Source organism: Heterocephalus glaber, unplaced genomic scaffold (genome assembly GCF_053883595.1).
Source record: "Heterocephalus glaber isolate CG9 unplaced genomic scaffold, H.glaber_assembly_v1.0 deba00001190, whole genome shotgun sequence".
NCBI classification, from domain to species: domain Eukaryota; kingdom Metazoa; phylum Chordata; class Mammalia; order Rodentia; family Bathyergidae; genus Heterocephalus; species Heterocephalus glaber.
Genome location: NW_028258211.1, coordinates 37278 through 64249, shown reverse-complemented (window position 1 = coordinate 64249; position 26972 = coordinate 37278). Strand labels below are relative to the sequence as shown.

The following is a 26972-nucleotide window of genomic DNA, read 5'->3' as shown; positions in this document are numbered from 1 at the left end:
CATTTAAGATGAAATAGTTATGTCTTCAATACTATATCTCAAATACAACACTGAGCAAAAAAAAGATGAACTGCAGAAGAATAAATACATTTTCATTCCATTTACTGCAAGTTCTAAAATATGCAAAATACCACCATATTTCTAAGGCATAGTTTTTTGTTTGGTTGATTGTTTTTGGTACTGCGGATCAAACTCAGGACCTTGCACTTGCGGGGCAGGCAGCAGCACCACTGAGCTAAATCCCTGGCCCTCTAAGAGACAGTTAATAAAACTAGGGCTGGGGATTTAGCTAAGTGGTTCTGCCGCCTGCCTCGTAAGAGCAAGGATGCAAGTTCAATCGTTGGTACAAAAAAAAAAAAGAGTTGGAGTAGAGCCCCCCCCCCAGCACCGAGGAGGTGAGCCTCTTGGGCAGCCATCCCACCACCTGAGTGCTGAGGAGCAGAGCGCTCCCAGCACCAAGAAGGTGAGCCGCATAACACCCCGCCTCACCCACCCATGGCTGTGCCAAGCCATTACCTGGATCCACATCTCAGAGTTACAGGGGTCATAAAGGACATTGTTCTGAGCTTGAGAAGTAGAACAGAAGTGAACAACAGAAAGAGGGCCTCTCTGAGGCTCCTCGATGAAAAGCCAACCAGAAAAGTGAAGAAAATCTCTGCAATAAAGGCACACCAGACCACCTTAGTTGAAGGAGCAGCGGTGTGGACCAGAGCAGAGCTGTGCGGCTGCAAGCAGATCCCAGCCAGGGCTCCTCCCTGACCCCAGAGGCTGGGGCACACTGGCCCAAGCCAAGGGCCTACCTCGAAAAGAGCTGCACAGGCACACAAGCAACAGTCAGAGGTTCACCCCGATACCATCAATAATTGCACAAGACCCTAGCCAGAAGCTTGCTCACACAGTAAGAACTGGGGTGCACAGCCCTCAGCCAAAGGCCCACCCAGACAACAGCTACATAGGGGCACTAGTCAGAGGCTCACCTAGATATCATCCCAAGTGTGCACAGGCCCCAGCCAGAAGCTCACCCAGACAACAGGTCAGCTCAGGGATCCAGAAGGCCACCATTCTGAACCCAGAAATTAGTGTACTGGTGAGCAGCAGAGAATTGGTGGCTTGCTGAGAAATGAAGACCACTGGGTAAGCAAAAAGTTGCCTCAACAAAGGCACAACAAGCTGCATCTGTTGAAATGAGAAGACAGGTAAACAAGTCTCAAAACCAGACTTCCAGATCACCTAAGGCAACCCCAAAGGGAAACGAGATGGAACAATCTGAAACTCAACTACCTGGACTCCCTGAACTGGCAACAAAAGAGGATCTGGAAAAAATGAAATCAGGAATAATTTCTCAGATAACAGCAGAGATTGTGCCCATAGTGCAAGACATAATAAATCTAGAGAGGACATAGATAAAAAAATAGAGGAGCTGAGGAACATGATGGAATCCCAACATAGGAAACAAATGGAATCCATAAAACAGATGCAAATAGAGTTCCAGGAGATCTAAAAACTCCATTGAAAGTTTACACAGCAGAATGAGCCAATGTGAGGACAGAATTTCAGATGCAATTAGTGACCAGGAGAAGAAAAATTTCTTTAAAATAGTAAGAGACTATGAGAAATCAATCCAGCAACTGCTAGACTATGCAAAGAAGAATAATAAAAGACTGATCGGAGTCAATGAAGAAACAGGAGAGAGTGCAGACGACATAAAACAAACTGTTCACAGAAATAAGAGTAGGCATATCTGCCCTTGTTCCCCACCTTAAGGAGAAAGCATTGTATCTTTTCCATTCATATAAGGCATTTTTTTGCCAGAAGTATGGACTACATGTCTTTTATCTGTTGAGAAGGTTCTGTTCTACTTCTAGTCTCCTCATAGCTTTTATCATGAACAGCTGTAGAATTTAGTCCAGTACTTTTTCTGCAACTACTGATAGGATCAAATGGCTTTTTCCTTTCTTCTGTTAAAATGATGACTTATGGGGGTGGATCTTCCAATGCTGAACCAACACTGCCATCCCTATAACAAAACCACTTTCTACATACTGCCAAATCTGACTTCTAATAGTTTGTTTTGTTAAACAAATTTTTATCTATGTTCATACTTTTTTCTTCTATTATCTTTATCCAGTTTTAGTATTACCACAATGTTGATTTCCTAAAATGAGGGGAGAAGTGTTCCTTCTGTTTTCTGTTTTAAATGTTTGATATAATTTATCAGTTAAAATGTATATGAGCCTGCTGTTGTCATGTAAGTAGGTTTTCAAGCTAGGAACATACTTTCTTTAATAGGTGCTATTCGAATTTTATATTTCTTCCAGAGTCAGTTTCATTAATTTGTTTTCCAAGGTACTTCAAGGAAGTTGTCAAATTTATTTCAAAAAAGATTTTTGTAATATGCTTTCTATATACTTTTAAATTCTGTAAAATCTGTGGTAATGTCCTCTAAGTCTTGATGTTGTAACTAAAAAATGTATAATTGATATTGTGTAATAGGAAGAAAAGGTCTAAAGACATAGGGGAAATGGGAGGAATAGGGGAAAGAAAAGAAGGGAAAAGAAAAAATATGAGAAAAGGAAAAAAATGGAAACAAAGTCTTTGTAAATAGGGAAGGATGGAAGGGGTGAAAGGAGGGCAGGGGAATGGGGAAAAATATAAGAACCAAGATACTCATGTAATGGTACAAGATCATAATGATGAATGTAACTGTATTTTATACTTAAAATGTACCAATAAACTTAATGAAAAAAAGAGAATAAAACTATTCAGAAAAATGTGGGATTGATAAATATCAAATACAACATGGTGGTAAACTTTGAAAAAATACTAGAAAAGAAGGGTATAAGCCAGGAAAATTACATAATTTTAACCATAATTGGTACTGTTTTATGCCTTAAGCTTGATGAGGGATAAGTAAGTATTCATTATGCTATCATTTAATTACTCTTTATCCTTTTGGTAATTCTGAAATAGTTCACAGTAAACATTTTTCCCATAAAAAACTCACATGTATAAAATGATTACCCAAAGCTTAAATTACAATGTTCATTCTATTAATTCAATGAAATTTTTGACAGTTTTAATAATAATAGAGTGTATCTTAGTCTTTTCAGGGTCCTATCACAAAATACCATGAGCTGAGTAGCTCATAAAGGACAGGAATTTATTTCTCACAGTTCTGGAGTCTGGGAAGTCCAAGATCAAAGTGCCACAGGATCTGCCATCTGGTGAGGACTGCTTAATTCATACAATAGTTACTTCCCTGCAACTTCACATGGTGGAAAGGACAAGGCATCTCTCTTGGGAGTCTTCTATAAGGGCACTAATCCCATTCATCAAGTTCTTCTCTCAATACCTAACTGTCTCTCAAAGGCCTCACCTCTTAATACCTGGGGATTATTTTTCAACATATGGATTTTGGCATACACAGGCAATGAGACCAAAATAGGGTATGAGCAAGAAAGTAAAAGTTCACATTGGCACTGCTTTTATGATGTAACTCCATATATATATTTGTATGTGATACATGTACCATTTGTTTCAAAACTTCTAAATATATTCATAGTATTTGACTCTCTCTATGTGTTTTTGGGTAACAGAAAAATCCTATTAGGATATTAGTACTTTCCAATTTTTTCTTTAATAATATATATTGCTTATATAATAAACTTTCTTATAAGAGTGAGATTTAGAGAAACAAAAGAAACTGATATTGCATGATGAACTGAACATTTAAAACATTGGACAAAAACATTCTAATTTTAATAATTCTATTGCCTTAAAGATTTTAGATTTGGGTCATATGGAGAGGGGTTATATATAGTATTTGAATAGTTTTTGTTTTCATTCTTTCTTCTCAATCTTTCTGAACCCTTTTGTTTCAGATATGCTTATTATATTAGTGCCCAGTTGTATTTATTAAATTTAGCCAATCTTTGTTGCTTAACTACAATTAAAAATATTTAATCTGTTCACATTATAACTCAGAAATTTTATCTACCAATTATATTGCTTTTTTTGTTTCACTTGTCTTGTTTTTCTTTACTTTCTTATCTACTTTTAGATATACTAAGTGCTTTCTAGTAATTCTATTTTTCTTCCTCAACTAGTACTCACTGTTCCTTATTCTTTTAGCAGTAACTATGGTGTTCCATATAATATGCAAATTTATCAATTTCTATGTTAATCAAAGCTTTTTTTTTTGGTACTGAAGATTGAAATCAGGACCTCATGCTTGCCAGGCAGGCACTGTGCCGCTGTGCTACATCCTTGGCCCATTGCTTTTTTTCTTGAACTACACAGAATATTTGATTTCTCCTTCTAGCTTACATGAAAATTTAATTATATCTTTTTTTACCATTAAACTTCATTACTCTTAAGACAATGTTTCAACTTACATCTCATCTCAAACCTTTTAGCTAGGATCACTTTGCTTTTGAATGAAGCACATCTCTTTTAGTGAAGTTTGGCTCAAGATAATATCTATTTTAGTATGGTAATTTCCTTATTTCACCTTCATGTTTGAAGGATCTTTTCATTAAGTAGAGAATACTAATTTTGTGGCTATTTTATTTTAGTCCATTAAAAATATATTCAAAGTCTGCTTCTGCCAGGGTAGTTCCTTTAAAGCAGTGTGTTTCTCTTTTCGGTTTTCTGAAGATACACTCTGATATGTCTAGGTGTATAAGTTCAGGGAAAAAATAGATGTGCAACAAGGAAAACAAAAATACCATAGTTTAAAATGACAGATTAAAACATAGGCTTTCTATTCTTGTTGTTCGGTGGATGTGGTCCACAGTCTTTACCAGAAACCCAGGTTCTTTCCATCTTGTTTCTCTCCCATCCCATAGTCAAAACCATGTCTTGCTTTGATTTACACAACAAGGAAAGAAAATGAAGATAGCTTGTATGTTTTTAAGGTCCCCAGATGAAAACATTATGTTGGCAAGAAATTCGACACAAAGTCATTCCTGCCATAAGAAAGAATGGAAAATGCTGAGGAGTTGAGAAGTCACATTATCTGGTAATTCTACTAACATAATGAAAGAGAAACTGCAATTTGATGACTACATTGCTGTTTTTACCATTCTAACTGCAGATTTCCTTTACTATTTTGCTTGAGGATTATTAGCTGAGCTACTTAAACCTGTGGATTGTATTTTTCATAATTTCTGGAAAATTTTTAGCTGTTCTTTTTTAATTGAAATTTTTATTGAGATAATTGTACTTTCATATAGAAATGATAAGAACACACAAATCCCATGTACTTTTGCCCAGGTCCTACTAATGGTAACATTTAGCAAAACTATAGTACCAAAAACAGTGTACTAACTTTGATGACTGATAAAATCCACTGGTCTTTTATTCAGATATCCCTGGTTTTATTTGTACTTATTTGGGTGTGTGCATAACTCTCTATAAGTTTATCACATGTGGAGGGTTATATAGCCACCACCACAGTCAAGATACAGAACGGTTCTTTCAACTGTAAGGATCCTTGTGTTGTCCATTTATAACCACGTCCACCTCTCCCTTGCCTCCTCTTTCTACCTCTAACTCTTTCTGATTGCAATTATGTTCTCTATTTCTAATTGTTTTTTGTTTGGAAATGTTTCAAAATGTTCAAATTTCATTTCCATTTCAAAATGGAAGCATATAGTACGTAACTTTTTAGGACTGAGTTTTTTCCCCCACTCAACAAAATTCCCTGGAGATTTATCCAAGTTGTTACATGTATCAAGATTTTGTTTCTTTTTATTGCTATGTAACATTCCATGATACATTTGCTCCAAAATTTGCTTGACTAATACCCATTGAAGGAGATTTGAATTGTTTCAAAAACATTACAAAATGTGATTTCTTACACTATATTATAATAGGTCCAAGTTTTGCCAAAATATCTAACCCATATTAGTGAGCATCTTAAATAGTGCTGTGTTGAAATTTTTAAATGAATTTTCGTATAAAGAGTTAATAAAGTTTCGTTTTCCAAATTACAAATACATACATATAGAAAAGTTCAAATAATAGTCAAAGAACATATCAAAATATATTTATTAAGAAGTAAATCTCAACCTTCATCACCCAACACTAACATCTCCCTTTTCTTCCCAGAAATGACCAACATTAACATTTAAGGTATATATTTATCTTGGATCTATTCAGATCTAAAAGTTTTTCCATTCATTATTTTTCACTTGGAAGTATTTCATTTTATCTGAAGTAATAGTTTTTCTTTTCCAGTACAGTATTAATGTTGCTTACATTTCTTACTTTTTAACAATATTTTAAAAGAAGATATTAGGTAACATCATTAATTTCTTTTGTGTTTCTAGCTTTAAAATACTTATATATTTACTAAGGTTTCCATTACAGTAATAAAATGCTTTGACAAGATTTATGTTCATTCATTTGTATAAGAATTTACTATAGATGCCGAATCACCCCACTGCAGACAGGCAGGTCTGCCCACACCCTGCCGAGGTCCTGAGTCACACGGAAGACACCGAATCACCGCACTGCAGACAGGCAGCCACCTGATTCCACATTACCAAGGCGCAGAGGACACCAGACCACCAGACCAAGGTACTGAGTACCACTGTTCCCGGCCCAGAGGTAGGGGCTTCTGAGCTGCCGTCCCACTGCTCCTGGTCCAGAGGAAGGGGCTTCCCAGTCACCATCCCTCCCGCTGCTCCCTGCCCAGAGGAAAGGGCTTTTGGGCCACCTTCTGTCCCGCTGCTCCTGGCCCAGATGAAGGGGTTTCCCGGCCACCATCCTTCCGGCTGCTCCCAGCCCACAGGAAAGGGCTTTTGGGTCACCATCCCTACCGCTGCTCCCAGCCCCTGTCCCACCTCACCCAGCTCAGAGGAGGTAATCCGTGCAGGCGCTAACAGCCCCCCGCCCCAGTCAAAATGAGAAAACACATAAATAAGTCTCAAAACCAGACTTCCACATCACCTACAGCAACCTCAAAGGGAAATGAGATGGAACCCTCTGATACTCAACCACCTGGACCCACTGAACTGGCAACAAAAGGGGATCTGGAAAAAATGAAATCAGAAATAATTTCTCAGATAACAGAAGAAATTGTGCCCTTAGTGCAAGACATGATTAATAAATCTAGAGAGGAGCTGAGGAACATGATGGAATCCCAACATAAGAAACAAATGGAATCCATAAAACAGATGCAAATAGATTTCCAGGACATGAAAAACTCCATTGAAAGTCTACACAGCAGAATGAGCCAGTGTGAGGACAGAATTTCAGATATAGAAGATAAGATTGCAATTAGTGACCAGGAAAAGAAAAATTGCTTCAAAATTATAAGGGAACATGAGAAATCAATCCAGCAGCTGCTAGATGATGCAAAAAAGAATAACATAAGACTGATTGGGCTCAATGAAGAAACAGGAGAGAGTGCAGATGACATAAAAAATCTCTTCACAGAAATAATGGCAGAAAACTTCCCAAGCAGGGGAAAAGAGCTTGACATACAGATAAGTGAGGCATATAGGACTCCAAATAGCCTTGATCAAAAACAAATCTACACATAGGCATATAAATGTTAAGATTCCAGAAACACAACAGAAGAACAAAGTTCTCCAAGCAGTCAGAGAAAAGAAACAAATCACATACAAAGGAAAGCCCATCAGAATCACAGCAGACTTCTCAACACAAACCATCAAGGCAAGAAGAGCTTGGAGTGACATATTCCAAGCCCTAAAAGAAAACAGCCTCCAACCCAGATTGATGTACCCTGAAAAACTATCTTTCAAAATTGATGGAGAAATAAGATACTTTCATGACAAAGAGCACATTAGGAACTTCGTGAATACCAAACCAGCACTCCAAAGAATTTTACACAATAGCTTAGGAACAGACGTTGAGGATCACAACCCCAGGAAGCAAAGCAGAATGAACCCATCTGGCATGACAAGAAATTAAATGTAAAGGAGGAGAACCCAACAAAAAGAAAAAGTCATGGCAGTGACAAGTCAATACGTTTCAGTTATAACCATCAACGTTAATGGTCTCAATTCACCAATCAAAAGAAATAGACTGGCAGAATGGGTCAAGAAGCAAAATCCAACAATATGCCGCATACAAGAAACACACTTCATTCAAAAGGAAACTCATAGACTGAAAGTTAAAGGGTGGAAAACAATACTCCATGTGACAGGAACCTGAAAAAAAGCAGGAGTAGCTATCCTCTTTGCAGATCAAGTAGATTTCAAACCAACACTAATTAAGAGAGATGAAGAAGGACACTACATCCTTGTAAAGGGAAGAATCCAAGAGGAAGAGATGACAATCATAAATATCTATGCACCAAACACTAGTGCACCCAACTATATAAAACAAATACTAATGGACATGAAAAGTCATATATGCACTAATACAATTGTAGTGGGGGACCTCAACACCCCACTGTCACAAATAGATAGATCAACTAGACTAAAAATAAGTAATGAAATACTAGAACTCAATCGAACTCTTGAACAAATGAATTTAACAGATGTTTACAGAGACTTCCACCCCACAAAATCAGAATACACATTCTTCTCAGCTGCACATGGGTCATTCTCCAAAATAGACCACACACTCACACATAGAACATGTTTAAGTAAGTGCAAAGGAATTTAAGTTATCCCCTGTATATTATCAGACCATAGTACGATGACATTGGAGATCCATAGGAAAAGAAACTCAAAAAATTTCATAAGCATGTGGAAATTGAACAACACACTTCTGAATAACCAATGGGTCACAGAGGAAATTAAAGAAGAAATCAGACAGTTCCTTCAATTAAATGACAATGACAATACAACATATGGGAATCTATGGGACACAATGAAAACAGTCTTACGAGGGAAATTCATAGCAGTGAATACACATATTAGGAAAACAGAACGAGCCCAATTAAACAACCTGATGCTGAACCTCAAGCTTCTAGAAAAAGAAGAGCAAGACAACCCCAAAGCTCATACAAGGGAAGAAATTATAAAGATCGAGGAGAAATCAATGCAATGAAGACTAAGAGAATGATACAAAAAATCAATGAAGCCAAGAGTTGGTTCTTTGAAAGAATCAACAAAATTGATAAACCTTTAGTCAACCTTGTCAGAAAAAGGAAAGAAAAGGCCCAAATCCATGCAATTAGGAATGAAAAGGGTGAAACTACAACAGACCCAGCAGAAATCCAGATGATCATCAATACCTACTTCCAGAACCTATACGCCAATAAGATGGACAACACAGAAGAAATGGACAGATTCCTAGATACATATGAATTACCAAAGTTGAACGAAGAAGACCTAAAAATTCTGAACAACCCAATATCAACCAATGAAATTGAAAATGTAATTAAGAACTTATCAACTAAGAAAAGCCCGGGCCCTGATGGCTTCACTGCTGAATTCTACTAGACATTTAGAGAGGAACTGCTGCCACTACTGTTTAAAACCTTCAATGAAATTGAAAGAGAAGCAATACTCCCAAATTCATTCCTGGAAGCAAGCATCACCTTGATCCCCAAAGCAGAGAAAGACCCAACTGAAAAAGAGAACTATAGGCCAATCTCACTAATGAACATAGATGCAAAAATCCTTAATAAGATACTGGCAAACAGAATGCAGAAGATCATCAAGAAGATCATACACCCTGATCAAGTGGGATTCATCCCAGGGATGCAGGGATGGTTCAATATACGAAAACCAATTAATGTAATACACTATATCAATAGAGCCAAGGACAAAAACCATGTGATTATCTCCATAAATGCAGAAAAAGCATTTGACAAAATCCAACATGCATTTATGATAAAAACCCTACAAAAAATTGGAATAGATGGTCTCTACCTCAAACTGATAGAAACCATCTATGAAAAACCAACAGCCAATATCATACTAAATGGTCAAAAACTGAAATCCTTCACACTAAAATCAGGAACAAGACAAGGATGTCCACTATCACCGCTCTTGTTCAATATAGTTCTGGAAACATTAGCCATGGCAATTAGACAAGAGAAAGAAATAAAAGGAATAAAGATAGGAAATGAAGAAGTCAAACTGTCGTTATTTGCAGATAATGTGATACTCTATATAGAAGACCCCAAGAACTCCACCAAAAGTCTTCTAGACTTAATAACCAAATTCAGTCAAGTAGCTGGTTACAAGGTCAACACACAAAAATCAATAGCTTTCCTCTACACGAATGACAGACTCACTGAGAGAGAAATAGGGCAAATAATTCCTTTCACAATAGCATCCAAAAAACTGAAATACCTAGGAATCAATCTAACAAAAGAAATCAAAGACCTCTTCTCTGAAAACTATGGCACTCTGAAAAGAGAGATTGAAGATGATATCAGAAAATGGACAGACATCCCCTGCCCCTGGGTAGAAAGGATTAATATGTGGAAATGGCCATACTTCCAAAACTGCTATATAGATTTAATGCAATTCCAATTGAGATCCCAGCAGCATACTTCATAGACCTCGAGAAAACAATCCAAAAATTCATTTGGAATAAGAAGAGAGCCAGAATAGCCAAAGCAATTCTAGGTAACAGAGACATGGCAGGGGGTATCACAATCCCCAACCTGCAACTCTACTACAAAGCTACTGTGATAAAAACAGCATGGTACTGGCAAAGAAACAGGCTTGAGGACCAGTGGAACAGATTAGAAGACGCAGAAACAACGCCAGACACGCTCAGCCATCTCATCTTCGACATAGGAGCCAAACACCCTCACTGGAGGAAAGATAGCCTCTTTAATAAATGGTGCTGGAAAAATTGGGCTTCAACTTGCCAAAGATTAAAACTAGACCTGTATCTCTCACCATGCACTAAACTAAAACCAAAATAGATTAAAGATCTAAATATTAAAATAGAAACTCTGAACCAGTTGGAACAGAGGTTAGGTAGAACCCTTGAAGACATCGGTGTAGGAAAAGATTTTATGAACAAAACCTCAGTTGCCCGTGAACTAGCACAAACAATCAACAAATGGGATCTCTTCTTATTAAAAGGCTTCTGCACAGCAAGAGAAACCACCAGCAGTGTGAAGAGACAATCCACAATGTGGGAAAAAAATCTTCACCTGCTCTTCCTCAGACAAAGGTCTACTATCTCGAATCTATAAAGAACTTAAAAAGATCAGATCTCCCAAATTTAAAGACCCAGTCCAAAAATGGGCATCTGAAATAAACAGACATTTCTCAGACAAACAAGTAGAAATAGCAAATAAATACATGAAAAAATGTTCAACGTCACTGGTCATTCGAGAGATGCAAATGAAAACAACACTGAGATTCCACTTCACTCCAGAAAGAATGGCTGCTATCATGAAATCAACCAATAACAAATGCTGGCGGGGCTGTGGGGAAAGAGGAACCCTGCTCCACTGCTGGTGGGAGTGTAGACTGGTGCAAGCACTGTGGAAATCAGTATGGAGATACCTCAAAGAACTAGGACTGGAAATCCCATTTGGCCCCGCTATTCCACTGCTGGGTATCTTCCCCAAAGAATTAAAAGAATCATACCACAGTGATATATGTGCACCCATGTTCATAGCAGCACAGTTTGTAATAGCTAAAACTTGGAAACAGCCCAAATGCCCATCAACTGGAGACTGGATAAAGAAAATGTGGTTTTTTTTATAAAATGGAGTACTACTCAGCCATAAAGAATGAGAAATTAGAGACATTTATAGCTAAGTGGATGCACATTGAGGCAATACTCTTAAGTGAAATAAATAGGACACAGATGTGTAAATACCAAATAGTTTCTCTGGTGTGAGAAAGTGAAAGTGTAAATAAGGACTAAATGTATAATAGGTCATGTGAAATAGGAAGAAAAGGGGCAAAGGGGAAGGAAGTGGGAGGGCTAAGGGAAAGGATAGAAGGGAATGGGATTAATATGAGAAAATGGAAAAATAGGAACAAAATCCTTGTAAATAGAGAGGGCTGGAGGGGTTGAAGGGAGGGCTGGGCAAAGGTGAAAAACAAGAACCAAGAGAGACTATGTAAAGGTGCAAATTTCCAATGATGGATGTCATTATATTCTATACCTAAAATGTACCAATGATTAGAATGAATAATCGATAATGTAAAATAGGAAGAAAAGGTCCAAAGGGGTAGGGGTAGTGGGAGGCACAGGGGAAAGGAAAGAAGGGAAAGGAAAAAATGCTGAGAAATGGAAAAAATGGAAATAAAGTCTCTGTAAATAGGGAAGGGTGGAGGGGGTGAAGGGAGGGCTAGGAATGGGGAAAAAATAAGAACCAAGATGCATTATATAAAGGTACAATTCCCACTGAAAAAAAAGAAAAAAAAGAATTTACTATATACCAATGTGGTTTTAAATATGCTTTGCTGAGCTTGACATTTTTGTCAAGGACCAGAGACTGAGGCAGATAAAATCACAATTTGGAACTATTTTTTATATATAGAAGGTTGATATATGATTTTTACATTCCTAGAAATAGGAATGATATATCTTCTAGTATTAAAAGAATAAAAATTCTGTGACTAGTGGAGTACAGTAAAGGCAATCCTACTCGAATTAAATTTCTGAAACCAAGCCAGTATATATGGCAGTGTTCTGGCACAATAGGTTTAGATCTCTTGATGGAGACCATGACCAATCTACCTTTGCCTTCTCCAAGCTCTCCTACCTTCTACCCAGGGAATAATCATAAATAGGATCCCATACCAAGGTATGCATGTATGTAAAGACCATGTTGTGCATCCCTACTTTCCTTTGGTAGGATGGAATTGATACGGAGTAGAAAAAAATATATCCTTTGAATTTCCCAATTGTCTTAGATGCTAAACTGCCCCTGAAATAGAATGAGGCAGTATTTGAGCATTTATGAATATTAGATGAATACTGATCAAAGAATGGGCAAAACTCTAGTGTAAATATCTAAATGATATGATCAAAAATATGATGAATGTTTAAATTTAAAATTACTATAGTAAAAAATATTCTATTAATTCTCCTCAAAATACTCCCCTGTCTTCGAACACACTAGGCCATTGTTCTTGCCACTTTCTGAAGCAGTTCTGGAAGTTAATATTATAATATATACATTTTTTAGTTTAAATGTTTTTTATTTTTAGACTACCTACATGACATGTTTTTTTCCCCTAAAAAACAATCCCTCCACTCCAAATAAACCACAGTCAAAATAAACAAAGCGTTCAAGATGACATTAGTCCCATTTGTCTAAAATCCCGGTGTTGTGTGGATGACAAGCAGCAGCCAGTTATGACAAGTGATTGATCCAAGGTAACCATGGAATCCATTAACATTTTTCCATTTCTAAACCATCCTTAAAGAAAATCATAAATGGGGTCAGACCATCCTCACGGTAGTCCAGGACAGCAACCACGCCATCTGGATTCATATTTGCACCAATAAAGAACTGATAGTTTTTGAAATTAGCAAGGATATGTTTGATTTGTTCTGCAGCCCCTGTCATAAAAGGATTTACTCTTTCTGGTCTTTGTTCTTCAGGTTTGCCTTTCACTGATTTCATATAATCATTGATGTACTCCTTGTAGGCCTCTTTTGTGAAGCTGGTTTCCTGCAGGTGAGGGTTCACAACAATATCCACCCCAGTGACTGCTGTGCTTTCGGTACCTTTGCCCTCCGAGCCTTCAGCGGACGCATTTCCACCAATGAGCGAGTCATCAGTTACCCTCTGTTCTACTGACTATCTTACCCTCCACCTCCAGGCACAGTCCGCCCGCAATCTCCCGGATCTTGTAAATGTCGGAGAACATGTCATTGTGGCTGATGAGGTCCCGAAAGGTAATCATGATAGTGGCTGAAGGGAGCCGCGGCTGCGCTAGTTTAGCAGGAGCCCGGAGCTCAGAGCGAGCGCGGTGCAGCCAGAGCGGCGCACGGGGTGGGGGGTGGGAGCGGGCGAAAAAGCTAATATGATAATATTTCAAAAATAATATTATTTAAATATAAGTTAATAATAATTTTTTAATTCATTATATTTGTTGATTACGCCTTGTAAAATCCAGTATAGACTGGAATGTGTGAAGCTGCATGTTATTCTAATGGAATATAGAACAGGGATAAATTTTCTCCCTCAGGAACCTTGCATGAATCAGTAGTTACCCAAGGCAAATACCTAACAGCAGGTGTATGGTAAATACTAGTAATCATCAGGAAATTGTCAAATACATGATATGTACCAAAGTAATGTAAGATCAGTTTGGAACTTGATTCTACCAAGGCAAGTTGAATTTTGACTGAACAAAAAGTATACTTTCATCTTTTTTCATTTTTTTTTTTGATCCCTATAGACAAAGTGACTCACTAGTACTTTCCTGTGAAAAAAATTAAAAATTTATACAACTATTACATTAGAATTCTTTCATTTTATAAAACGACCATGGAATATATGTAATGATAATACAAATATTTCTGGGCATGTATTTTGTCATTTCAAATGAATATAACATTATCTACTCCAATAAAAATTATAAATAGATTTTTAAGCTAATGAATCATGAAATATTTTGTTGAGTTACAAGTGAGCCAAATGGTCCTATTTATTTTAACACCTGGAAAAAGTCAGGATATGCACAGCTGGCTGTTAGCTTGTCACACATTCCTAAGTTTACAATTACTACTAGTGTTCTCAAACCAAGTCTACTGACAAACAGTTGCAGGTGGCCAAGATGTTTATGTGTGGAAACAGCTTTACTCAGCAAAACCTAATAACATATCAATAATATAATCACACTTACTTTACTTTTGAAAACAGTATTTAAGAATGGCAATTTCTAAATATGTTTGAATTATTTAAAGCATGCATAATACTTCTGAGAAATGTATAAATATTACCCTAATTTTGAGAAAAATTCTGTAAATCAAAGAACATTTAAGCATACTCTTAAATATTGATCTGTTAAAGTCTAATTATTGGACTATTTCATATGCTGGAAATAGCCACATGCTTATCCCCAACTCATTCTCTAGACCGTTAAATCTAGATGAAATGCAGCTAATATCCCAGAGGAGGCAATAACATAGTTTTATAAAATAACCATTTTTAGGTTTTTGAATTCTATTTTTCTAGTAATTTCACTTTGTTTTATATTAGTATATAAATAACATATAATGAATAACCAAGATGGGTATTTACACACCACGACCTAATTTTTGAGAAAACAATGACATGGTCATTGAAATCCCAGATTCCCCTTCCTGCCCTCACTTCCCCTTTGTCCCTCAGAGATAGTATTTTTCTCAATTTTGTGTTTCATTTTCTTGCTATTTTTAAAGGTTGTACCACATCCAGTTGTATTTCTAATCAACTTATTGTTACTTTTAAACACTGATATTTATATTTGTGAAAAAATACTATGAATGTTGATGGACACTGGCTTATCTCCAGTTCTTCCCTTACCCAATGACCCTAACAACTATTTTGCACAATTTTCTTGGTATAGGTGGCCAGAGTTTCTATTAGTATATGTGTGTGTGAGTGCATGCATGCATGTGTGTGTGTAATGTACTAAATAGGTAAATACACATTGTGCATATATGTATATCACACATGTCAAAATTATATTACTATATAATTTGTCAATTTTTTTCTTTTTCAGTACTTGAGGTTGAACCCAGGGAGTGCTGAGCTATGCTCCTAGGTCTTTTAAAAAATTTGAGACAGGGTCTTACCAAATATGAACTTTTGATCATCCTGTCTCAGCCTCCTGAGTAACTAGGACTACAGGCATGCATCACCATGTTCAGCATTAAACTGTTTTCTAATATGCTTTTCATCTATTTGTACTCTCAAAAGCAGTACAAAAGTGTTCCAGTTGTTCTATGTTCTTGTCAGTATTGATATTCTCAGACTTTAAAATTTAGGACAAGCTGGTAGGTTTACGGTAGCATGGACCTGTGGTTTTAATGTGTATTCCTCTAATTAGCAGTTACCTTGAATATATTTTAGGCAGTTTATTGACCATTTCAATAACTTCTTGTGAATGTTAGTTTAACTTTCTTGCCCATTTTCCAATGGAGTTGTCCTTCTTTTTCTTAACTGACGAGTAGGACTTCTTCATATGTTGTGAACATTAATTCTTTGTCAGCCATATGTGGAAAGTATCTTTTCACAGTGGATTATCTTTTCATCTTTTTCTATTTGTCTTTTGATGGACAGATGTTCTTAATTTTAAGAACATTAAAATTAACCATTTTTGTTTTTTCAAAACTATTTTGCATAGCTGTTAATAAATATGAAAAATATCTTACTATAGGAACTAAAATACTATATCATAGAATTATGAAAATGCCCTTGTTTGATGACAGAACAATATCTTTTTATTAAACTACAGAATTTGATATGAAAAACTGTGACTGAGACAAAAGGTAGCTAAATGATTATTCTGGTGGTAGCTGGCTTCTTAATCAGTTAGTTTCCTAGGTGATAAATCTGGGCAACAAAAGGCACAGATTCCTGAAAACTTTTCTGTGACACTTAACTGTCGTAAATACCGTGAGGACTTGTTTGTAGAAGACACATCTGTGATATTTTAATTAATAATGGAGTTTATAAAAAAAGAAAATATAAAAAATAATAGACTTTATGTCCTTCTTTTAACCAAAAGAGACATATATGTATATGCATGGAAATTTTTTAAGTAATGAGAAAGAGGCTTTTTAAAAACCTTTTCCCACTCAACCTCTTCTGCAATAGGAGAACATCATATCATGAGCATGAATTACCTTTATAATGGAAAGCATTCTGATATTCTCCAGGCTGAACTAAAAATTGTAAGAATATTAACATGCTTTAAAATGTATATAATATGAAACTTATGATTTTATTTTAATGTAGCACAAAATAACTTTGTCACAGTTGTATGTAAGGTTTTGGAGCCATAACTGATGTTGAAAATATACATTATGAAAAAAATAAAGAACATATACATTATGAGTTGAAAATACCCAATTCTTAATTTCTTTGGAAGATCTTTAAACAGACTGTAAGTTCTGTTAGTTCCAGCATCATAAATCACATGTGAACATCTGCCCTTTTGCCCAAATTTTGAACATAAAAATTATCATCATTTTATAAAGGCAAGAGAACAAAACAAATATGTAATGAAGACCCGGACTGTGACTTAGCTCGGGTAATACATACTTGGCATGAGTCAGATCTATGTTTATTTTCTTAGCTTAAGATACTTATATTACTTTCTTAACTTTTAAGATCATACTGAATTCAGTTTTTAAAAGACCTTCAGTGGAATAAATTTTTAAAAGACATGAAACTGTTTTGAAGCTTTTCTTGCTTTTTCACATAATAGTGGTTATGATAAATTGTATGTTCCTAGATCACATTACAGTAAGTATTTGCTAGCTGAATAAATTAAAGGGGAATTTCCTGCAGGTCAAAAATACTGGAATGTATGTAAATATTACAGTCAGTCAAATATCAGTAATAAATATACAAAAATGTTTAACTGCACGCTCTAATCTGAGCAGAGTTGGAGAGCTTGCTTTTTGTTGATAATGTTTGAATACTGAGAAATCTTTGAGAGTCAATAAAATTGCAGTAAATTATTCTGAGATATGACAATAGACGTCAGAAAAAAATGAATCATTTAATGATAAAAATCAAAGTGTTAAAATGTGTAAAGTGTAAAAAGTATAAAAAGTTTAAAAATAGCTGGGGATTTAGCTCAGTGGTTCCGCCGCCTGCCTTGCAAGCACAAGGACCCGAGTTCGATCCCCCAGTACCAAAAAAAAAAAAGTTTAAAAATACATACATTTATCTAACATTTAATATTAGATTCTCATTTTACCATCTCTTCACCTGACCTTCCTGGTAGAAAATACATCATTTCTTTTAACCATTACCTTGAATTCTTTTCTGACAATGTTTTAATTTTGACAATTCACTTGTGAGCTTCATTGATTCATTCAATATCATAAACAATAAACAAATAAAAGATGAAGTTAATAGTTAAGAGGAAGTTAATAGTTAAGAGCTGAACTCTGAAGCCAGTTAATGTAAATTTGTATCTTGACTCTGCAAGTCAATAGCCATTAGAGCTTAGAAAAGTCACTTAACTCCTGTTCATCAGTGTCTTCATCTGTGAATATAAGAATATTAACAATATATATCTCATATGTTGTGAAGAATGAGTAAATCAATATACTTAAAAGTCATATAACATTGTTTAAATGCTAAGTCATATAAATGTCAGCTGAACTAATAATAATATAATTATTATTAGAATACCTATATACCAAGGATTCTACTGCATATTTGGATTACATTGGTGAAGTAGCAGACAAGGCCTTTGAGAAAGCCCTTTTGGATGCAGCTGGGCTCCATTTTTGTTCCCCCAGACTGTTAGTTGATCACGTCAGGCTCCTAAGTAGACTCTGGACTAATCATGCTAGTCTTTGGCTATCCATACTATCATACAATAGTAGGAATGAAAAACATTAAAATTAAACCACCAATAAAGTTGCAATCCCCAGGACTGTTACTGTAATAACAAAAGCAACCTGATTCCTATTTCTAATTTCCAAAATAAAATCTTCATAATATTGCTTTCATTTCCAAGATCTAAGTGCGCATTAAGGAGAAAAATGGTTTTGTTTCAGTTCCAAAAGGGCTTGGTTTAGAAGACTGCAATCTTAAGCTCTGTGAAAAATCACTGACTACCTTAGGGCAGAGGAAGAAATAAGTTTCCTTTCTTGTGTAGAGGAAGAAAATTTCCTTCTACCCTCCTAGGTTCCATAGCTATGCCTGAGAATTAAACTAACATAAGAAACATTAGCAGAAGAGGAGCACACAAGTTTTATTTAATATATTGACATGTATAGGAATCCCTTTAAGGAAAATGAGCCAAAGAAGCTGTTGGGCCCAAAGGTTTATACAGTCTTTTGAAACAAAGACTGATAAATTATGATGATGTATCAAGGCAGAGGGGCTTGGACTGGGGGCAATAAATTGAGAGACAGTAACTAGAAAATATATGGAGAAATGTAATGGAAGATAAAAGTTATTTTAGTAGCTTTGTACAGGTTCATTTTGACATCAAGTCCTAATCTCCAGTGTTAATGTTCTTCTCTTCCTGGTTGAGGGAGGGCACCTTTGTCATGGGAATTTTAGGACCTGCTTTTAGGTAAGAATGGAATGGAGATCAGAGCGTCCTTCCTTGCAGTTGGTATTTTTCAAGTGTCTTCAACTCAAAATGACCTTTATTTCAGAATGGTATATTTTGATTTCTTACACTTGTTTTCAAAAATACTATCTAAAAATTAGTATGAGAGGAATGATTCTCTTAACTCTAGACTTTTAGGACTTGCAAGGTTCTTGTGAAAATATTTCAGTATAGTGAAATGTAAGTAACAGTTACTGGTTTTATCTACACATCTCCTTCCTTCTACTCCAGATTTGGATTTGGAAGTGCTTGAAATATTTACCAAAGGATTAAGGAGTGAAATGTAAAATAAAAGTGTAAGAGAACTAGGAAATATATAAACACCTACATAACTTTGAAGTGAAAATTCTATCTAAACTTAGCCCCAAAAGTAAGCCAAAAAGAAAAAAAATGAGATTCTACCCTGTAAAATTTTTTAAATTCATAAGACAGGAAAAAAGTACCTGAATTAAAAGTATTGCTGGATTTTATTATGTATATGCTGTATGTATGCTAACATGTTATATCTTATGTCTTATATAGAAGAACACTTTTTTAAAAAGACCCTAATAGAGAAGTTACTTGGCAATTGATAATTAAAGTGACACTATAAGTTCAATACACTAAAATGGAAAAATGTGTTCTTGGCATGTTTATTGGGGTGGGTATGTAAGTACATACATATCTGTGTTAGGTATATATGCAAGTATGTACGTGGATATGTTTTAAAATAGAGCCCATAGGAGTATGGACTGAAATATTGAGTATTGTGGGAAGCAGAACTATATGTAATTTTTGTTTTGTTTTATTACCTGAAGTGTGGGGTAGGGAAGGGACATGTTATTGTAACAATAAGAAAAGGTTCATTTAACAAACAGCTTAAAAGCAAAAACTAAACAGAAAAAGAAAATAAAGATGTATATGAAGTTTTGTGTTCACTAAGCTTCGGCAGAGTCAAAACTATAATTATCCTTCTAATGTGAACTTCATCTTAGAATTTGTACCAATTAAGACAGTAAAAAAAATGATGTTTAATAGCCATGAGTTAGTTTCTTCCTCTGTTAAACTTCAGGATACCATATGGTAGTACATTATAAAGTTAAGAATGCTATTCATTTTTAATTCTCCCAACTTACAGCAATTAAGCTAATATTAATAAGGCAATATTTACACACTGCATACAGTGTGCTTGCCACTGTAATAATGCCAATAAATGGTAAACAAAGGTACTTATTATATGTTTGTATCTCAGAATTCAAACTCTCGCATCAAGTCAAGCTGGCATAATCCATCAGTGACAATTTGGTAAAATTTCTAGTCAAAATGTCAGCAGCATAAATCCCTTATTTCAAATTTCTATGTTATATGCCATCTTCAATAAAGACAACCCTATTGGTCTACCATCAATAAAGTATATACTTTTGAATAAAGGAAACAGATTTCTCTTCACACAAATCTGAAAACTCTGGTTAGAATAAGAGTTCACCAAGAGTTAGCCAGCTTAGCCCTACAGCATTAAATCTGTAATTGTCACTTGATAACAATAGTGATATATAACTAACATTTTTGAGTTCCAGATAATATGCTAAATAATTATCACCAATTTGGACTTCTCATGAAATTCAGTCTAGGAGATTATGAAGCTAGCTGAAGATCACATGTCTAGTATTAGGATTTGAACGGACATCTAACTCCGAACAAAGAGCCTCCTCTTTGGAAACATCTGCCTCCTCATTCAATTCTTTTTATAAACTTAGCTACTAAGTAATGTTAGATAAAGTAGAAATGGTTTAACACTACTAAGATAGCTTAAAACTATACACTTATAAAAATGTTTGACCACTTCATCCATATTTGAAGACTATTCAGAGCCAAGATGTGTCAAAAAGTTACAGAAAGTAGGCATGTATTAAGTCAAGGAGATGGGCTATCATATGCAGAGGGAATCAGATGGAATTTGAGGGAACATACTGACCTTTGTCTGCTAATAATTCTTCATATGTGCTAAAACTAAAGTGCAGTTTTAGGTCTAACGGTTGTGGCAGTTAGATTTGTTAACTTTTAGGAACAAAAGAAAATAATTTCTCACTATTAGGCATTTTTGTTTCTATTGATAGGAATTTGGGAATGGCTTAGTTGGGTGATTCTGATACAAGTCTCATACAGTTGTATCAAGGTCTAAAGTCATTTGAAGGCCTCACTTAAGGTGTAGGATTTACTCCCAGATGCCTCACTCACGTAGCTGTTGGCAATAGTCCTTTAGTTCCTAGCCACATAGACCTTTTTACGGTGTGAATGTCATCATAGTATGTCGGCTGGTCTCCCTGAGTTTGATATGTTTTGGAAAACATAAAGCACCTTCATTACTATTACCACAACCAAAATACAGAACATTTCCATTATTCAAACAGCACCTTTAGGTACCTGTGCCATCAAGCTTTCCCATAACTCCCGGCCTAAGGAAACTATGATCAGCTTTCTGTTACTATTGACTGGCTTACATTTTCTAGAACTTCGTATAAATGGAATTACATGGTATGTAGTTTTTGTGTAAGTCCTCTTTCACTCAGCATAATGGTTATGAGATTTGTTTCTGTAGTTGCATCAATAAATGATTACACTGTATTACTAAGTAGTGTTTTTTTTACATCATTATACCACAAAAATGTTTTTGTGGTATGATTATTAATTGTACTTGATCAATAAAAAATTTGTGGGCATCTGTTTTCTTTTTCTTATTATGTAAGTACACACATAATATCCTCAGTTTTGCTTCTTGGCCTGTGAAGCATAAACATTACTACCAATCTTTTACAAAAAAATTTGTTGACCTTTAAGTAGCTAAATTATTCATGAGCTGGGAGCCACTGCAATTGCAGATTCCCAAATCTCATTCTACAACTATTGACTCACAATCTGGATTTTAACAAGATCCCAGAATTTGTATACCAAAGTATGAGAAGTAGATTTATGAGTCCCACAAGAAAATAACACATAGTGTACATATGAAAATGTGAGCTCACATGTGTGAGCACGTGTGTATCTCTGTGCAGTGACAAGCTGAACACAGTCATTCATGTCTATGACTCTCAGAAAATGATTGATGTCTAGAATTTAAAAAATATGGACACATATATATATTGACAATGCTAAATCTTACTTTAAAATTGTCTTCATTTGATATAAATATTCATTATTTTATAATTCTGTATTATAAAATTATTAAATGTTTAAACATTTTTCAAAAGAGCCAATGTAGCATAAGTAAGAACCATCTGTCAGCTGCATAAGGGTGTACCAGTGATGACTAGAGATTAGCAGGTGATCATCTTCATGCATGTGATCAACAAGACCCAAAGGTCACCAGGGTTTTAGTTTACCATATGCTGCAAAATTCATGCATCAAACCTACCTAGCCTGTGCTTTCTATATTATAATGACTACTCACCAAATTAGAAGTTGAACAAATTGTTCACTTGAATTCCTATTAAGATTTGCTCAATAGGTATCTGGAAATTGAAGGTGTTTTTTTTCTTCTTTATGCAAAAAGTGTTACAAAGACATTTGCAAGTCAGAGAAAACTATATTATAATTATTTAAAATCTGTTATGAAGAGTAACAAGCAGCATTTTACTACTAATCTCAGAGAGTTTTGTCCAGTTTATGATCATCTCATATAACTACCATAACCACTTTGGATTCCTAGACTACCCTTGAAATTAAATTACATTATAATTCTGTAACTATTATTTTAGATAGAAAGTTTCATACTTTCACTGATTTAATTCTGTCAATTCTAGGTTGCTATTTGTGGCTCAACAAAAAATTTTCAAAATAAAGAAAACATTTAAATCATTTGTCCATATTTATTTAATCAATGTGAGCTTGAAAATAGCAGTTTCTCCTTTCAAACAACCTTTTCTAGAATTTCTTGATTCACTTTGTATCTTTTCACACACGTTAGTTCTAAATATATATCTGAACTCTAAATGACTTCTGTTTATATTAATAGTCCATAACAAGCTATTAAATCTTCCTTACAGCGAGCAACAATATGCCAAAACACTTGCTCTGTATTTTGGTACTTAATGAATAGAACCTATAAACACTGAAAAATAATTAAAATAGTCATTTTTCATGAATAAATAGTCTCTTCTCTGCTTATTGAACAAAATTAACCAGTAGTCAGAAACCATTATAGGCTAGGATTTTTCAGATTTATTTCATTTTATCTGAAAATGCACATGCATTGTACATAGAGGCATATTATCTGCTCCCTTTAAGCCCATCAGAGAGTCACCAAGTCCTGCTTTGAAAACTGACAGTTGTTGCAATGGTATTGTTGGGAAATTCTATCAAAATAAAGTAATACAAAAATATATCTTTTTTGTTAGTACTTGGGGTTCCATTAATATTTATTACTCATTCCAAACATAGCCTTGATTGTAAAAAGCAAAATAGGTAAATTATATTCTATAAGACCTCATTTTAAAACAAGAAATCATTAATAACAGGAAAAATACAATACAAAGGGGCCTGCATTTTAAACCAGTGTGCTTCTCTGAGACATGCAGAAGGAAAATTAAAAGATTTTGTGAAGTAAAAAATCAACAGAATATAAAAAAGGCACTCAAAAAATTCTAAGTTTAAATATAGGTGAGCAGAGAGCCTATACATTATTATGTAATAAGGTCTGATTTTTTAAAAAGGCAATAAAAATGCTTCACCCTGAGAGAAAGCCTTTCAAATTTGTAAAGTAAAAAATGGAGAAAAATAGAAATAATTAGTGATGCATGGGCCAGCAAATTATAGTAAAAGCCAATTACAATTATGGAATCTGCATCTATTCATTACAACTTTGTCAGTTTTCCAGAATATGAGGCTAGGCAATTTTTACAAGTGACGTAAATGGAAATGTGTTTAGAAACAGCTAAACAATGTGTGCAACACGCAAAAAATGTGATGTTACAGCTAAAAAGGAATTCACTGTGCTTCACATTACTATTTATATAGACTCCTCTTGGTTCTATTTCTATAGACATTTTTCTTACTCTGTATAATTTTGTCATTAAGAGACTGACTCAACATTCTTTGAATATTTGAAATTTCTACTACTTTTTCTAAGCAGGTTACGAAACATCAAGGTGTAGAATGCCTTACAAAAGATTTAAATGTTTTGGAAAATTTGCCTAATAAGTATGTGACAAATGTTTAGATGAGTAATCTCCTTAAGGCTATTTCTAATGCACAGGCTCAGCTTTTTGAGAAATCAATGAACTTTTGAGGTCATGACAGTTAGCTGAGAAAAGGCTGTCTAGATTAGTAAGAAAATTCATTTTAAGCATATAAAGTAGATTAATTTTTAAAAATGATTTAAAATAAAAACAAAAGAATTAGTCTAAAGAAACTTAAAACAGATTTTTAAAAGAGCAGATGAGCAATTACCACTGTTCTGTGACATCATAATCATTTAGAAAATGAGAAAAATGATAAAATTGATTTATCATTAAGTAAGTTTTTAAAATATGGGTATTCTCCCACCTCCAAGAGAGTGACAGCATCCAATTAACATATTAAAGACTGCCAGCAAGGGAGAAAACAAACCACTTGATATTTTTTACATAAAATTCCCATTCTTTTTTAGAAAGCTTCAATCCATGTTTCCCCTCAGAAGATAATTTTAAAATGTTTTGATAACAATAAATATTCAGACAGCAGAACGTCAGGAGAAAAATTGGCCCACATGTGAACAATGACTAAAAAATGATCTAAAAATTAAACGTAAAAGAAATAGGGAGAGGGCCGAGGATTTAGCACAGTGGTGCCACCACCTGCCTCGAAAGCAGAAGGACCCGAGTTCGATCCCCGGTGCCAACAAACAAACAAACAAACAAAAGAAATAGGGAGGTGACCCTCTCCTTTCCCGTTATTAATTCATCCAGTAAATATTTACTGAGTGCTGAGTTGCCAAACACACTGCTAGGCAGTGTGTGCACAATTCTGACCTTCCAGGAAGCTGTCCCTACCCTACTTTCAAATACCCCTCCAACAGAGATGAGGATCCTAACAGAGAGGCACTTCTTCATATGAATGAACTGCCAAGTCTAACCCCATGTGACCTTGACTCAGAAGCACTGACCTTAGTGAAGGTATTTAACAAGCAAAACAACAAAACACATACACTCACACAAAAACAAGATAAATGCTAATTCTATGATAGCCTTCCTCAAAATTGAAAAGTGAAAAAATAGTGAATGTTTGCCCAAGTTAAACAGCGACAAAGTTTTGAAGCTAATGAAAACACCTTGAAGGCTAGGGATGTAGCTGAGTACTAGATCCTTGCTTAGTATTCATGAGGCTCTGGGTTCAACATCCAGCACCACAAAAAAAAAAACGAGGAAAAACAGAGAAAGAAAAAGAAAGGAAATCTTTTTTCAGTAATGAGATAGAGAATAATCTAGAAATGAGATACATTCACATAACAAATAACCTTGCCTTTTAGGACTATATATGATGATTTAAATATTTTAAATAGCTTTAAGATATTAAGCTAATAAAGAATGCCCATAATTCATACAGCTTTTAATTAAATTTTAGCAGTATTGCAAAACAATGCTGTCTCATTTTATCAGGTGACATGTTCAGCCTGAATATAAACCAGCCTGAAGATCTCTCATTGGTCAAATCTAGGATAATGTTAAATCAAAATAACTAATAGTAATGGAATTTAAACACAGAATGAAGGACCCTATTAGCCCTTATTAACAATAGTAAGTAAAATGAAAAGGGAAAGTTTTTAAACTATAGTTCCATCTAATTTTTTTTCATTTTATTTTATTTACTTTTTGTTTTTTAAGCAAAACATTTATTGGTAAATTTTAGATATACAAGTGATAACATTCATCATAGGGAACTAATAAATGTAATATTAATGTCAGAATAAGGGAAAATATCACCATTTTTTCATGAAATAAAAACAAAGTCTGAGGAAGGGGTTCAGAGAGACATGACAGCTAAATACTAGAGATACTAGATCAAAATGAGAACAGTAGGACATTTGGAAAAGTTCTGAATGACATTTTTCTTTTGCTATTAAAGACATTAGCTGAAAAACTGGCAAAATTTAAATTTTGTAAATTGCGTTAATATTTTATCAATGATAATTTTCTGTTTTCTATATGCTGTACAATAATTATGATTATGTTAGACATTAACATTTGGGGAAAAAGAGGTACAACTTCCTGTAACTTTTAAAAATAAATCTAATCAGGTGTGGTGGTGCATACCTGTAATCCCAGCAGTCTAGGAAGCTAAGGCAAAAGGATGGCAAGTTTGAGTCAGTCCAGCCTGGGCAATTTAGCAATTTAGTGAGACTCTCTCAAAAAACGATTTTTTTTAAAGGCTGAGCATATAGCTCAGGGCAAAGGCCCTGGGTACAATCCCCAGTACCACAAAAATAATTAATAAATTAAACCTAAATTAATTCAAAACAAAATTCAAAACTGAAAATAAAAAATATACCATTCCACAAATAACCCTAATTGTTTCAAATAAGATTCATCAACAGTAAAACAAAGTATTTGCAGAGTCTTAAAATATGTCCTCACAAGATACTTAGTGATTTTAAGGTGTAAAATACTTTCTCCAACTCTACCATGGAGAAACCTGATAAATCAAAGAGTAATGGGAAAAACTGGTATCACAGGGCTTCAAATACAATGCACTGAAAAAGATGCAATAGTACTTCTGTAGTATTTTCCCCCAAAATCTATTACCCAAAAGTAA

General features: G+C 34.8%; 2 protein-coding genes across 3 annotated transcripts in view; both read right to left on the bottom strand.

The window, feature by feature from the left end:
• Akap19 (A-kinase anchoring protein 19) overlaps positions 1–26972 on the bottom strand; it is a 204635-nt gene that overhangs the window by 155212 nt on the left and 22451 nt on the right. The window lies entirely within an intron of this gene.
• Positions 13021–13820, bottom strand: LOC101700407 (translationally-controlled tumor protein). The gene is given in 2 exon segments (XM_013067138.3): positions 13021–13694; positions 13696–13820. Coding segments are annotated over 2 exon segments (516 nt in total). The 3' UTR covers positions 13021–13303.